This window comes from Lagenorhynchus albirostris, chromosome 10 (genome assembly GCF_949774975.1).
Source record: "Lagenorhynchus albirostris chromosome 10, mLagAlb1.1, whole genome shotgun sequence".
NCBI classification, from domain to species: Eukaryota; Metazoa; Chordata; class Mammalia; order Artiodactyla; family Delphinidae; genus Lagenorhynchus; species Lagenorhynchus albirostris.
In genome coordinates, this window is record NC_083104.1 from 28249969 (window position 1) to 28264529 (window position 14561).

Here is a 14561-nt window from a genome sequence, read left to right on the forward strand (position 1 = left end):
CTTAAGTCTCATTTCCTCAAAACCCTGTTAAAGGTCCCTAGGCATCTGAGAGTTATTTCCACAGACTGCTTTGTTTATCTGGTCAGAGTGCTTACAGTTCCCCCAGCTTCTCCAGAAATCAATTTTCCCTCGACTCAGCATCTCGAGTGAAGACACAAACCTCAGGAACCAGCAGGTCCATCACATCAGTTAATACACTGCAGTAACTGAGACGTTTTTCTTTTAAAAAGCACATCCTAAAAAGGTCCAGAAAGAACTCTAATGCCAGAGTCACCCACCCTCTATCACATAAAATAATTTCAGCAGTTTCTGCGCAAACTGACCAATTGAGAAAATAAGGGGCTGATGCCTAAAACTGTCAAGTGATTTTCCGCACCCTCCACACGTGGCCTCTGCACACACGTAAGCAGAGAAAATGACTAGTTTTGGAAGGGAGAATAACTGGCTGGGAGACGAATAAAAGAGGGCAGGCACTGAGTAGCGATGTGCGCTAGAAAACTTAACTTATGCCTAAGCACATTTGGACTGACATGATGCACAGCTAACACCTGTTTAACCAAGGGCATTAGACAACATGGTCGAACCGATATCTGTCAAGCAAGCCCAAATGGTCAGTTCAGGCAAGCCCTTCTCCTAGACCAACCTGCCCAAAGCCATTACCAGGCAACAGATCAACATTCATCTTCACGCTCTACAGTCAGCTCAGGCAAGTTCTGCTGCCCTCTACCTACCTGGTGTCACTGTCACCAGGACAACCAAAGCGGAAGTGAGACCGCCTACTTCTCCTGGATGACCCTACAGCCAAGGTCATTTCTGATGCAAATGAACACCAGATTCACAGAATTTAGCCTAAATTATTGCACAAGAGAGAAAAAAAGAAGGTTTGTGACCATCAAAACCTAACCCTGCTGCCCCATGAGACATCTGACCCCTAATTAGAATATATCATTTTCAGCAATAGATACCCTGGTGACCAGTAATACAAAGTACAAATTTAGCTTCTCCGTTTTTAAAGATGGACTTCAAACACCATGACAATATATATAAACTCTGAGTTCTCTTAAGAAAGATGTTGACCTTGGATATCATGTCTCTTAAGAGGATGCAATGTGACGTTTCTGGAAAACACATACAATGATATTATTACTGTCTTGGAAATGTCCTGTAAGTGTTCTAGAGAGCATTAGCTGCTCATTCTCTCAGTGCTCAAAAATGACTACCGCCACCTAGATACTGAGGATTCAGCAGGTGGAAGGACTGAGGTCTTGCCCTCAAAGGGCATGGAGCCTAATTAGGCTCTGAGTCATACACAAACAATTCACACAGATGTACCGTATATTATAATGACTACTTAAAGAACATGTGCTGGAATTAGGGTGAAGGGATTGCCTCCTCAAATCTTCCAAATGCCCATACCAAAAGCTGGACACTCCACTCCATCCAAAGTTCAGGTTTTTCTATGTTGTTGTTGGATGAATTAAGATACGTGATATTTCCAACACAGATTAGAAATCCATACATGTGTCACATGCGAAAAATTATTAGACCAGGGAGATTATATGAAAAAATTAAGCTCTTTGGCAAGGGACCCACTAAGGTGACATCTCCAATATTAATTTACTAGATTCTACTGTATTGGTCACTGGCCTTCTGTCTCTTACCCCCCATATATCATGCCCTTCTTGGGGAGTTTGGTGACAAGAAAGTGACCAAGGGCACTAGTTCTTAAATGAGAAACTTTTTAAAATTGAACAAGCCAACAGCAATTTAATCAGCAGTAAACCTGCCACATTATTATGAAGTATCCAAGCAGCAGGCTATGTGCAGAGCCAAAAAAACAACACAACAGGAGAGGTGAACTTCAGACCCATAGGAAGGGCGCCAGTTCACCAGCCAGTGATGCACTTGGTTGCGCTAGCACACGCGCACACATACACACATACACACAAGCAATCCAGGCAATCAAAACCCCAAACAACAGCAAAAAAAAGAAAAAGAGAAAGAAAAAAAAAACTGTCCCTCAGGTAGAAATCTAGAAATCACCTATGCAGGTGGCAAACACCTCCAGAGATCAGCTGAGAATTGTAAATAACCACTGCAGCCCAGGTGAGGGCCCCATCGCAAGGGGCGCCCACTATTTAATTCCAGCTTACTGTTGTTGCCCAGCAAGACACACGCCCTACGTTGCTATACCTTCCAATTTTCCAGGAGTTGCCCAGACTTTTATGAGAAGCCCCCATGAGGGCAGGAGTCTCCATCCGTTTTGGTCACCACTGTCTCCCCAGGGCCTGGCTCGCTGCAGGCATTCAGGATACACTTGTGGATGACATGAATGAGAAATGCCCCGCTTTTTAAATTCAACTGTTTTTCAACACAGTATGGCCAAACAGAGCACGTGCTGGCCAGAGGTGCCCTGCAGAGATCCAAATAACCCGAATGACTGTCCTTTCTCCATTCCTCTTTTCCAGGGTAAGCTCAGGAACTACCTTGGGGATCTCTTTTTAGACAAAGAATCCTGCCACCACCATCCCAATCCTAAATCAAATTCAATAGTTTTAAAATCCAGGCATAACTTCATTGGCATGAGCAAACTTCCTTTTTTCCTTTTTTTTAACCTGGACTCCAGGAGAAATCAGGTTTCCTGTTTTAAAAAAATATATAGCTTACAGGCATTTCATTAACCAAGATCCACTCACTACCTTGTTTGCTAACTCGCCCGGGATATTGTGCATCAGGGTTTGAGAAATAATCAAAGGGTTCTTAACACCTTAAAAAGCAAACTCTCAGAGTAAAGCTAACCGGAAGGACCCCTCACAAATCACATTATAATAAGGACTGGGAATCTGAGTTGTGTATTGCAGAAAGGCCACAACCTCCCAAACCACCCAGTGTGTAATCAACAATCCCTAAAAATTCCAGAAGAATTTTAGAAGCCATTTAGTTAAGGGTGAGGAAAACAACCCCAAAGAAACTGAGGGTCTTGCCCCGATCCCACAGCTGGCTTGGCGGGCTTCCATAGCTAGTTCTAAACTCCAGAGAAAAAATCCAAAACCCAAAACCATCTCGTGCCAAGCACAACTCTCTTAGACATTTTCCTGAAGTCGTAATTCAGAGCCTGCAGGCCACACTCAAATGATACATGGGATGATAATAATACCCCATTATTATAACATAACCATCATATTCAACGCCCCAAACGAAAGTTCTCAAATTATAAACTAAATCAATTTAGATCTTTTTGAAGAGGATTCAGAAAAACTCACCACCAGCAAACTCACTCTATTCAGTTATCATCAGCTTATTCAGAAACTAAACTAATTGGCAGAAAGGTCATCTCTTCAATGTAACCAAATAAAATCCTGTAGTAATTGCCTTACTTCCTTACTTAATTGTAGCAAATACAGGAAAACACCTTTATTTCACCCAGTGTTTATGGTACTTGCTTATACGGGAATAGCAGTGTCAAATACAAACGGCTGGGTCTGTCTGGGCCTTCCTGTGCAATTAGGAAAAACATCTTCCAAATGAACAGCAACCATTCTGACTCGAAATTTTTTTTTCCATTTATTTATTTAGTTAGTTAGTTAGTTATGTTTGTACGCGTTGGGTCTTCCTTGCTTCGCGCGGGCCTTCCCGGCGAGCGGGGACTACTCTTTGTTGCGGTGCACGGGCTTCTCACTGCGGTGGCTTCTCTTGTTGCGGAGCACGGGCTCTAGGCACGCGGGCTCAGAGTAGTTGTGGCTCGCAGGCTCTAGAGCGCAGGCTCAGTAGTTGTGGTGCACGGACTTAGCTGCTCCTCGGAATGTGGGATCTTCCCAGACCAGGGATCGAACCTGTGTCCCCCGCACTGGCAGGCAGATTCTTAACCACTGCACCACCAGGGAAGTCCCTGACTCAAAATAATTCTAAGAGACAACTAGAGAGACATATTTTACGTACCCCCCCCAACAAAGGTGACCTTGAACAAGTGACAACCTCCTTTTGCGTTTAGTTTCCTCATCCTCATCCTAAAGTAAGGATACTCACGGTTTCTTCCAGAGAGGATTAAAGGCATATAAGAAGCTCAGACACAGCAGCTAGATCATGGCAAGTGCTTGGTGAGTATGGGCTGTTATAGCCATTGTTCCCATTTTAGAGATTCAAAAAATGAGGCCCGTTTGCTCAACATAACACTGCTACAACAGATCAAGAATTTCATCCTGGACCTCTGAGGTCTCCCAGACCCCCACTACCATCCAACCCCACTTCCACAGGATGTTGAGGAATTTGCCCAGTGACATAGTGACATGACAGCTACCCAGTGACATAGCCAAGGCCAAGACTATGGCTCTTAACCTCCACACTCACTGAATTCAAACACTTTAGGAAAAATGATATATTTTAAAAAACGAACAGAACTCACTTTTTATAAATAACCATCGCGTTGTAAATGAATCCTACTGATGATTCGTGACTAACTTGACTCTTGAAAAGTCAATGACATTTCCTCACTAATCTGGACTATGCTTTTATGTCTGATAAATGGCTAATGGCTGTGTCTCGTAGCCAAATTATTCCGAACTGATGAGTTTATCTGATTTAAGTGCACTGTGGAATTCATGTGGCTGCAGTGGTGTCAGAATTCAAACACCTCTTGGATTCATCTAATACCTCATATGAATTCCTCAAAAGTATACCCACTGCAGTATCAACTGACAACCTGCTTCCCTCTCCTTGTTAAGAAAATAGTATCACAGACCCAAAAATAAGAGCAGTTGTCCTATTTTCTTACATGGAAGTGTTACATATTCCATGAACTATGCTTTCATTGCTTCTTTTTTAGTTGCTAGATTTCGGCAGCCAACTGTGTCACTTTGCTACATCCCCAAAATAGCTAAGTCGAGTAGTTTAAAATCATATTTTGTTGTTTGGTCAAAAAACCATCACGCTGATTTCAGTCTGCAAAAAAACTGATTAGAGGGCAGGAGCTTTGCACGCACAGTGTGTGGTTCTCTCTTGTATACTCTGCAGGTCTGAATCCATGAAGACATGGAGACAAGGGCATACGTGTGTTCAAGTGTCACGCAAGTACAAAATAAAAGCAACACCCAAAGACTACTGTTTGCTTCCCATTAGTGGCACACAATTAAAACCCGGAAATGACAGTCAAAGGTAGACCCATTCTCCTTGGTTACCACACAGCACAGTAGGCCTTACAAGGGGGATGGGCATTCCAGGGTGCAGGACCAAGCAGCTCTTTCTACAGAGGATAACACCACACAGGGATCTTGCATGGTACATTTTAAGCCTGCAGAAAACATTTATCGCTTTTTAAGCAGGGAAAGAGGAGCCTCCTTTGCAATGTGAGCAAGGAGGTTATCTCAGACTTCATGGAGGCTTTCTCATTTCTTTAAACCTCAAAATGTAACCATTTTACTAATTATACATGGGATGCCCTCATGCCAGCCTCCCTCGCCCTCAAGAGCAAATCCAGGCACAAAAATCATCATGCAAGTTTATACAAATTTTTTCAAAATGTTTTTGTTTTTACATATAATTGTCTTTTTCAGTTCAATTTTCTTCTTTCTCTATACTCCTACCCAAATCTCTTTAACACACACAAGAAATGGTTAATTTATTGAGCACTTACTATTTACCACGCACTGTGCTAAGTCCTTTAGCATGCATTCTCATTCAAGCCTCACAAAGACCTTAGGAGTCAGGGTCCTATCACTATGCCATTTTGAAGAGAAAGAGAGGGCAAAAAAGTGAGGCACAGAGAAGTTAAGTAACTTGTCTAAAGCAGCACAGCTAGTAATGGCAGAGGCCGATTGGCTCGAAATGATATTCCGATATATTTTAAACAACTTCCCACAGCTACCTGACTCAGAAAGGAAATAAAAAGTATTAACAAGTTCTAGGCTCCTAAAAGATCTCTCCTTTTCATATGCAGATAAAATAGTACAGTGATTCTCCTTCAGTGGAGAAGTTGCCTTCCATCCTCCACCCCAAAAGCAGCAGGAACACCACCCAATTCAGTTAAGGGGGCTCCGAAAAGAGAAACCGGGCACACCTGGAACCTGGTTAGCTGACTGACATTCCCCGACCCAGCCCTAAGAGCACTTTTTACAATGTTTTTTTTTTTTTAATCATCATATCAAGTGCTGTAGTCATAAAAATTTTAAGACTGCATAGGCCTGGCAAGCCAACTCACAAAGATCATATATTTTTTCTGTCAAAACACCAAACATTTTGCTACAAGTCATACCAGATGAAATGGCCCCTCCAATTATAGGTGTCCCTATAGAAGGAGACAACTGCTCATGAAGCCCTCTAGCTACCTCAAGCGATCTTGCACAGCCATCGCTGATAAACCTCACAGTCCTTCTCATAACAGGAAAAACCCACAAACTTATGTTATATATTTCAATCATCACAGGCTTTTCTGAAAATGAAATTCACCTACATTACTTCCAATCTTTTTTTTTAAGAGACATTAACAATTTCTTTGTCTTGAAAATTTGAGACAAAAAGGAATTGTAGGAAAAAAGCAAGGAGAGGTCAATGGTATTTAAAAACATGCATCATTTTTGGAGTGATTTTTTTGGTTAGAACTCCACGTAAATAAATAAAAAATAAAAAGTCAGGGGCTTCCCTGGTGGCGCAGTGGTTTGAGAGCCCGCCTGCCGATGCAGGGGACACGGGTTCGTGTCCCGGTCTGGGAGGATCCCGCGTGCCGCGGAGCAGCTGGGCCCGTGAGCCATGGCCGCTGAGCCTGCGCATCCGGAGCCTGTGCTCTGCAACGGGAGAGGCCACAACAGTGAGAGGCCCGCGTACCGAGAAAAAAAAAAAAAAAGTCAAAGCAAAGTCATTAACAGAGAACTTTTTTTACAGGTGGGCATTTGCTCTTGTGAGTGCACACAACACTGCCATAGTTCTGGAATTGGGTCTTTTACAAGCAAGATGGTCACTTCCATTTCTCAGACAGGCAAACAAAGGTATGGGATCGTTTAATCATTTGGGAATACTTACTGAGGGCCTAATGCGTACCAAGGTAACCTCATTCTGGTTCAAGTTCAGCAACGGCCCAGGGAATTGCACAAGCAGCTCTCACCGCCTGTTGGGGGCAGGCTATTCTCAGAAGAACATTCTCACTTTCCTGAGCCCCTCCCTCAGTAGCTACCAGCTTTGCCCAGATCAAGCTCAGACGGAGAACTAAATGTGGAGGCAGGGCACATCTCCTTGGCTTCCTTTATATTGTTAGATACACAGACCTTTTATTCTTTACACAGCCAGCCAAAAACGCAGCTTCACTCATTACCACCCCTCACCTGATAATGGTCAACCTATAACCAAAGCCCACCAAGAGCTTACTGGGGGATTCAAGCACTTTTATCACTTTTGAGATAACTTCAGATGCTTTGACTTTCTCCCATAAAGTCTGATTTATGAAATGTGACTACATGAAAGATATGCCCTAGAATTAAAGTGTTAATCACAACTTTTCTTCATTCTTGCAACTCAGAATGCACACCTATGTTACAACTTTATCCTGCTTAGGAATGACATTGCTGAAGGTATATTCAGATTTAAAAAAAAAAAAAAAAAAACTTTCACCATAAAAGGAAAGAGGTAAAGCAACAAAGCACCAGCAACACTTAATTGCTTTCCTCACCTAGGTATGGCTAATGTGTCCAGGCTGTCCTTTTGGTCAAGAAGTTTCCAGGAAAATGAGGGAGGGGTAAGGAAGTAGAAGGGGATAATAATAATTGTTCTGGGGCATTTTAAATGCTCTTTCATAAAAAGCAAGAAAGTTCATTTCAATTAGTGCAGTGATATGTAACTGATTATACTACAGTAACTTGGGAGTTTTTCAGAATAGAAAGATGCATCAGAAAGGGTTTTTGTTTTATTTTGCTGTGTTAAATCATCAGCATTCCCCATACTGCCTCATTTAAACAATGTTATCTTTTATCCTGTGAAAACGGGTCCATAATTAAGGGGAGATGCCCAGAGCTTCACAACTGTTTAGTTCTTTTTCTCATTTCAGCCAACCTTTCCAATAGCCATTCTGCCTGTGGCAACAGCAACTTCCCTACTTCCAAAAGGTCCTGTCATGCCTATTTGTACTAATATTCTTCATCAACTCTGTAATATGAGCACTGTTTAGAAGGAAACATCGAAAATTTTATTCCATGACTGCATTAGAGGGAACCAAGTTTCAAGACTGGATAAAGATCCTCCATTTTCAAATAAGACACTTCGGGGAAGGGGCTGTGGCGGGGGGGCATGGTTTCTCACCCCATCCCTGAAGAGTAAGACTGCTGACTTACAAATGTTACTTTTGCATTTTTCTAATAAGTCCATAGAGGCTGTCCACCAGGACTAAAGCATGTACATGCAAATACACCAAGAGACAGCTCAGAGGGAGATTCGCAGGACATCAATCATGGATCCTCTGATTCTGACACATCCAAGGTACACAGCAGAGCTTACCCATCTGAAATGTTTCCAACATCAGCCTCCTAGATGTAATGTAATTACTGTACAAAACATATCAGAATCAAAGAGAAGGGTTTCAACTCTGAGGGCAGAAAGAGAAGTCAATTAAAAAAAAAAAATTAAGTTTCCACTGAATAGCTTAAAAATGTAAAATGTTAACCCTTCCAAATAACATAATTTATTTGCTGTTGGAGGCACTTAAATTCTCAATGGAGATATATACACCAAATGCTTAAATGAACTGTGTGTAAGATTTGCTTTAAAATAATGAGGTGTTGGGGAGGATGGGGTGGGTAAAGGAAGAGGGAAAATTGAGTTGTAACTGTTACAGCTGAGTAGGGGGTTCACAGGGTCCCATTATATTTTTCCATTTTCGTAAGTTTTTCCATAATAGAGTATTTTTTTTAGATGTCAGAAAACAACGTCCTATGCACTACATCATGTTGATAACACTTGTGCTCTGGAAAATGGAAACATCAGTTGAAACATTAATGGCGACACGGGTCCCACACCTGCCATACTGCCGTTGAGAGACTAAAAGCCACTGCTTCCCATCCTCTGGGGAAAGACTCAGGCCAGGGCAATGTTTCCAAAACCCTCCCAAATTAAAGTTACCCTCTATCTTTCACAGGAGCTGAGAACAAATGTATCAGAAAAGTTCGCACAATTCTGAGAGGAAACAAACAAAATAACCAACAAGGGATTTTGGTGAAGATGTCACAAGGAGGACCCTAATCCAACACCAGAATCATCTTTATCCCTCGTGTCAAGCAGGTAAAGCCTTCTCAGGTCAGGCCTGGCAAGAAGGGGCGTCCCAAAGAGAACTCGGGTCCCCACCGGTTGAGAGCCGCCCAGGAGCACCAGGGTGGAGCTGAGGCCGCCTCTCCGCTCCCAGGCGCATCTGCAGCGGCCCAGCCTCCAGCCCCAGCCTCATCCCACCGCGGCCCCACGGCACCTAGGCGGGTGGAGGTGGCGGGAGCCTGACGAGTGGCTCGGGGGCGCCCCCTGAGGTCCAGCAGCATCGCAGCAGTTTTGGAAAATGGAAAGCAGACGTCTACGGCTCTTGACATTTTAACTTTGGTTGCAAAGGCTGCTGCTGTACCCTCTCCGGGCGCACTTTCCCAAACCACAGCCCTCCTTCCCCGCGCCTCGCACTACTGCCCCTTCCCTTTCCGACACCCTACGGCTCCCGAACCACGGAATGGGCTATTTATTTACCTCGTAGCGTGAGCACGCACAGAAAATGTGGAAGACGAAAACTGTCCCAGCCCGACGCAGGCGGCATCACTGGTGGTCCCATTTTGGATTTCAAGGCTTCCTCAGACATCAGAAAAAAGAAATCGCGGCTTGGCCCACTGACTGCACACCCAAGTGTAAGGAGAAGGCCAGAAGTGGAATTAGAAATTCCCCGTATTTCGCAAGGCTGCTCCCCTGCTGCCTCCCACTCACCCCCATTAAAACGTGACCCTTAAGAAGTTCAACCCCAGTGTGCACCTGAGCCCAACTCAGACGGCAAGTCCACGACACAGAAAAAAGTCTAGGAAGCTCAATGATTAACACAAATACTGAGCATTGGGGAAGCAGGGGGGATGTTGAAGGGTAAACGTCCACACCGCCCCCGGGTCCCAGTGGAGGCAGGACCCTGGTGAGCAAACCCCAGGCCTCGGGTGAGTGTGAACGCACGTCCTCGCTCGGCATCCGAGCTGGGGTTCTGGGCTGTGGCCGGAGTTCCGTGCGGTTCCGGGGACAGGAGAATGCCCAAAGGGAAATGCGAGGTGCCCGAAGAAAAAACAGTGCTTTGCTTCTCTGCCCCTCGAGGCCACCCCCGTGCCTGCAAAGGGGAAACTCGCTGCCAGTCCCCGAGGGCAGCAAGAGCGCCCGCGACCTCATCCAGGGCGCACGACGGAGGTGGGGGAGGCGGTGCACCAAAACCGTGCGCTCGGGCCACCCGGGGACAGGCGGTTATGACAAGGGGGAGCTGAAACATCGGGAGGCAGGTTCCTTTTTTCTGGATAACACCCTCCTCCGAATATCCAGGAGCTGGTGGATGAGAAGGCAGAAAAGCGGGGGGGGGGGGGGTGTTCCCTGTCCTTAGGAGAGCAAAGGATGAAAAACGAATCGCTCCCTTCTTCCCACCCCTTCCCCGACTAAGGGCACAGGACAAGGCCTCCACCTGGGGGAGGGGGCTGGACAGACCGAAGGGAGCTCAGGGCTGCAGCCTGGGGGGAAAGGGGAGGCTACAAGAGGAAAGAGGGAGACAGCTGGCTTCTGCCCTCCCCTAGTGGAAAGAGGAGGTGGGGGGGTCGGCCGGTGGAGGGCTGGAAGTGGAGGGTCGCCGAGCCGCACACCGCTACGTGCGGTGATTTATTATCTTCATCAATGACCAATACTTTTCCTGTCTTAACCCGACCAGAAAAGAGCGGGTCTGGGTCTGCCAGCCGCGAACAGCCTGCAAAAGGGTAAAGATGAAGGTAGGCAAGGCGCGAGACGGAAAAAAATCCGCCCCGGCACGAACAGCAATTCAGTTGCCGACCCGCCCGCCCCCCCCCCGCGCCCAGACCCGAGCAGCCCAGCCAAGCAGAGTTGGGGGATAAAGGGGCCGCGGGCCCGGGCTGGGGGAGCCACGAATCTCCCTAAACCGCCTGCTCCCTGCCCTCCCACCGCTCCCAGGCCCCCGCGCCCAGGAAGGCTCCATCGCGCCGGCACCGAAGCTCAGCCCGTGCCCCCGCCCCGAGCCAGGGTCGTCCCTGACCCCCGAGACCAGAACGCAGGCTGCTTCCAACATCCCCAGTCCGCCACGGCCAGCCTCCAGCTTCCATTCCCCGAACACCAGCCTCTCCAAAGAGTCGGGGAGCAGCAAATCAAGTCCCCCCCTTCTGAGCCCCTTCAACCCTCGCCTGAGCGAGGGACGCACCCTGGGCCCCCCAAACCCACAGAGACATACTCCCCATGGCCCCAATCTCCCCAACAGTCCCAGAGCGCTAGCTCTCCCGAACAGTGGCGGGTCAACAGAACGAGTCTTTTCTCCTGACTCCGACTCCCCCGGGCCCCCTAAACCCGAGCGAGAGACAGACTCCTGCGGCCCCTGTCCCCCTCCCCGGCCAGCCCCTGCTTCCACCGTGCCCAACCACCAGCCTCCCTAATTACGCCGCCAGAACCAGCGGAGCGGCTCCCTCTCTCCTCCGCGGGCGTCGACCCTCCTCCACCCTCTCCGGGGTCTCCGGGACGGGCACCAGAGCTCCATGCCCCGGCGGCAACTCCGCATCCCCCGCGCGCGCTGCCCAGGGCCGCGTCCCCTCGGCGGCCGGCACTCACCGGGGAAGCACACGACATAATGGAGCACGGAACTGGTGATTTTCAGGAACAAAATCCACCAACACGGTTCCAGTAACCTCCGCATGTCCGAAAACGCACATCGAAAAGAAGAAAGCAGGGGGGGTAAACTTGTTGAATAAGTTCTTGCCTCGGTGTAAGCCTTCGCTAAGCCCGGGCTCTTCCCTTGCTAGTCCGCTCTACTGGGCCCCCGCGCTCAGCGGACCGAGTCCCCCTGGAATCCGGGAAGCCGCCGAGCGCCCCCCGGAAAATCTCAAAAAGTGACCGAGAACGCGGAGCCACGCTGGGGACGATCCTCGGCGGAGAAGGGCTGCTTTCCGTTCAAAAAGGAGCGAGCCGAGCGGGCAGGGCGAGGAGTCGGCGGGCGGCAGTGATGCCTGGGGCCCGGGGTAGGCAGGGACCGCAGGCGGCGGCGGCGAGCAGCCGAGGATCCCCAACTTGAGTCGGCAGCGCAGCCCGAGAGCCGGCGGGCGGCGGCGGGGCTGAGCGCGGCGCTGCGTCTCCGGGCTTCAGGCAGGCAGCTCCTTCCAGGGCCCGGGGAAGGAAGAAGGCATGTTTGCGAGCGGGGAAGGGGCGGGTAAAGGCGGGGGGAGCGAAGAGCCCCCCAAAATAGAAACAGCCAGAGGAAACCGAGGGAAACACAAAGGATCTCAGAGGGACGCTGGGGCGAGGGCGCCTTCAGTCCATGCTCCTGAAAGTTGTGGCTCTGGCGCGAGCTGGGGAGGATCGGGGAGCGCGGGGCTGGAAACTAGCCATGCCTCCATACAGGAAGTAACATGTGAGCATGGATCCTGGCAGAGACTTTAAAGCCGGCGAGCGAGCGAGCAAGGGGCGCGCGGCGGCGGTGGCGGCGGCGCGCGACCCGGGGCGCGCAGCCGGGCTGCCGGCGGCGGGTGCGCGCGCCCCGTGCTCTTAAAGCAGCCGCACTCGGCTCCCAGCTCGCAGGCGTCTTACAACCCGGTTCTCCCCGCCCACAGCCCCGGGTGCTGCAGTGTCGTCTGGGGCAGTTTCGGGGCTAGGGGCCGCTCTGGACGGGTCTCGGAGAGGAGGAGGAGAGCGACTGCCTTTGGGACCGGCGAGTCTCTCCCAGATTCCCGTCCTGCGAGTTCTTAAAGACGCCGCGCTGCGAGCGGGCTTGGCGAGGTTTCCCCCGCCCCCTCTGCGTTGCTCGCGTATCCGAGACTTGGGGGGGCCCAGTCTCCGGTTTGAGGAGAGGTTGGGGCGGCCTGCTGCCTTTACAGGGCAAGGAGGTTTCATGTTGGGTTTCTTCGCCCTGGCAGCACCGCGGTGGGGCGCTTCCTGCCCGCCCCCTGTTCACTCCATGCTCGCGCCCCCAACCCGGCGAATGCCCCCGCCTGGAAACAAAGCCAAGCGGCCTTCGCACTCGGGCTCCGCGTTGGGGTTTAATTTCTTTCTTTCTTTTTTTTTCTTCTTGGGCTTCCTTTGGTCTTGTTCCCGGCCAGGGAGAGGTGGGGGAGGGGAGAAATATCTATCCTAGGCTTGCAAAAACCAGCCCTTTCGAGTCCCACACACCATTTCCCCGCGCCACGGTAGATCAGTGGCGGAGTTTTCCCAACTCGCCGCTCCACGGGAGGAGGGAAGGTTCCCGCACCACAGCCTGCTGGTGGGGAGGGTGCAGGAAGTGCGCCTCTTACCCCTGGCTGGGTGAAAGCTGCGCCGCGGGGCAGGACCGATTTCCTGGCAGCTACCCCGGGGAGCGGCAACCACTTTAGCAATCGTGGAGAGGCGTCCGGGGGAAATGGAGGACTGGGCTTATCTGTAATGAGTTTTGTCCCTAGGCTCTTGGTGAGAAAGATCTTTATCGCTTAGACTTTTTTAGCGCCCTATTTTTCCCCCTTACGCCGTGCTAAAAGTGGGGGGATGAGGGCTATTGATTAAACGTGTAATTGAGCCAAGGTGATTAGCCATTTGTAATTTTTGCCTAATTTTTCTGCGTCTGTTTAAAAGCCATCTTGACTTGTTTTTAACGTGCCCCTGCTGTTTCATCCCACCACGCAGGGTCTCCCACCCACCCAAACATCCGAACCGGATGCAAGGTTTTCAAATAATATACAGATGTTCCAGATCCTCCCGCAAGATGTGATTAGGGAAGCACTTTCACACCCACACGTCCAAAAGAAAAATCTTTGAAAAGTTACATTTGGGATTACGAACTAATAAAAGCCAGGAAGTTCCCTGGGAGGGCCGGCGCTCTATCTTTAGCAAAACGGGGGTGAACACCCTCCCCCAGGGTGGGGAATGAGTCTAGTTTATTTGCTTTGGGATTTGGGCCTTCCTGGTTTTGTTGGAATCCTGACTCCCCCATAAATGCTGGGAGAGGGTCAGTTTTCTTGGGAGTGTTGTATTTAAGGGTTGTCCATTGGTCAGTGGGAGCTTTGAGAGACGTTCTTATGACCCCTGCGTGTATGATTACCTCATTAAAAATTGCGTGATAGGGCTTCCCTGGTGGCGCAGCGGTTGAGAGTCCACCTGCCGATGCAGGGGACACGGGTTCGTGCCCCGGTCCGGGAAGATCCCACATGCCTCGGAGCGGCTGACCCCGTGAGCCATGGCCGCTGAGCCTGCGCGTCAGGAGCCTGTGCTCCGCAACGGGAGAGGCCACGACAGAGAGAGGCCCGCGTACCGCAAAAAAAAAAAAAAAAAAAAAAAAAAAAAAAAAAAAATTGCGTGATAAAATGGAGAGATCTGTGGGATTTGAATCAGGACAGAACACCTGGATAGACATC

At 49.0% G+C, this 14561-nt stretch overlaps 1 protein-coding gene across 2 annotated transcripts in view; it reads right to left on the bottom strand.

The window, feature by feature from the left end:
- Window positions 1–12565, bottom strand: part of PTPRG (protein tyrosine phosphatase receptor type G) — a 738734-nt gene extending 726169 nt beyond the window's left edge. The window contains exon 1 of one of the 2 annotated variants that reach the window (XM_060161434.1): window positions 11797–12565. In XM_060161434.1, the coding sequence (XP_060017417.1) occupies window positions 11797–11881 (85 nt within the window). In that variant the 5' untranslated portion in view covers window positions 11882–12565. The remainder of the gene's footprint in view (window positions 1–11796) is intronic. The other variant, XM_060161435.1, reaches the window with a different exon arrangement.
- Between the last annotated feature and the right edge of the window lie 1996 nt (window positions 12566–14561).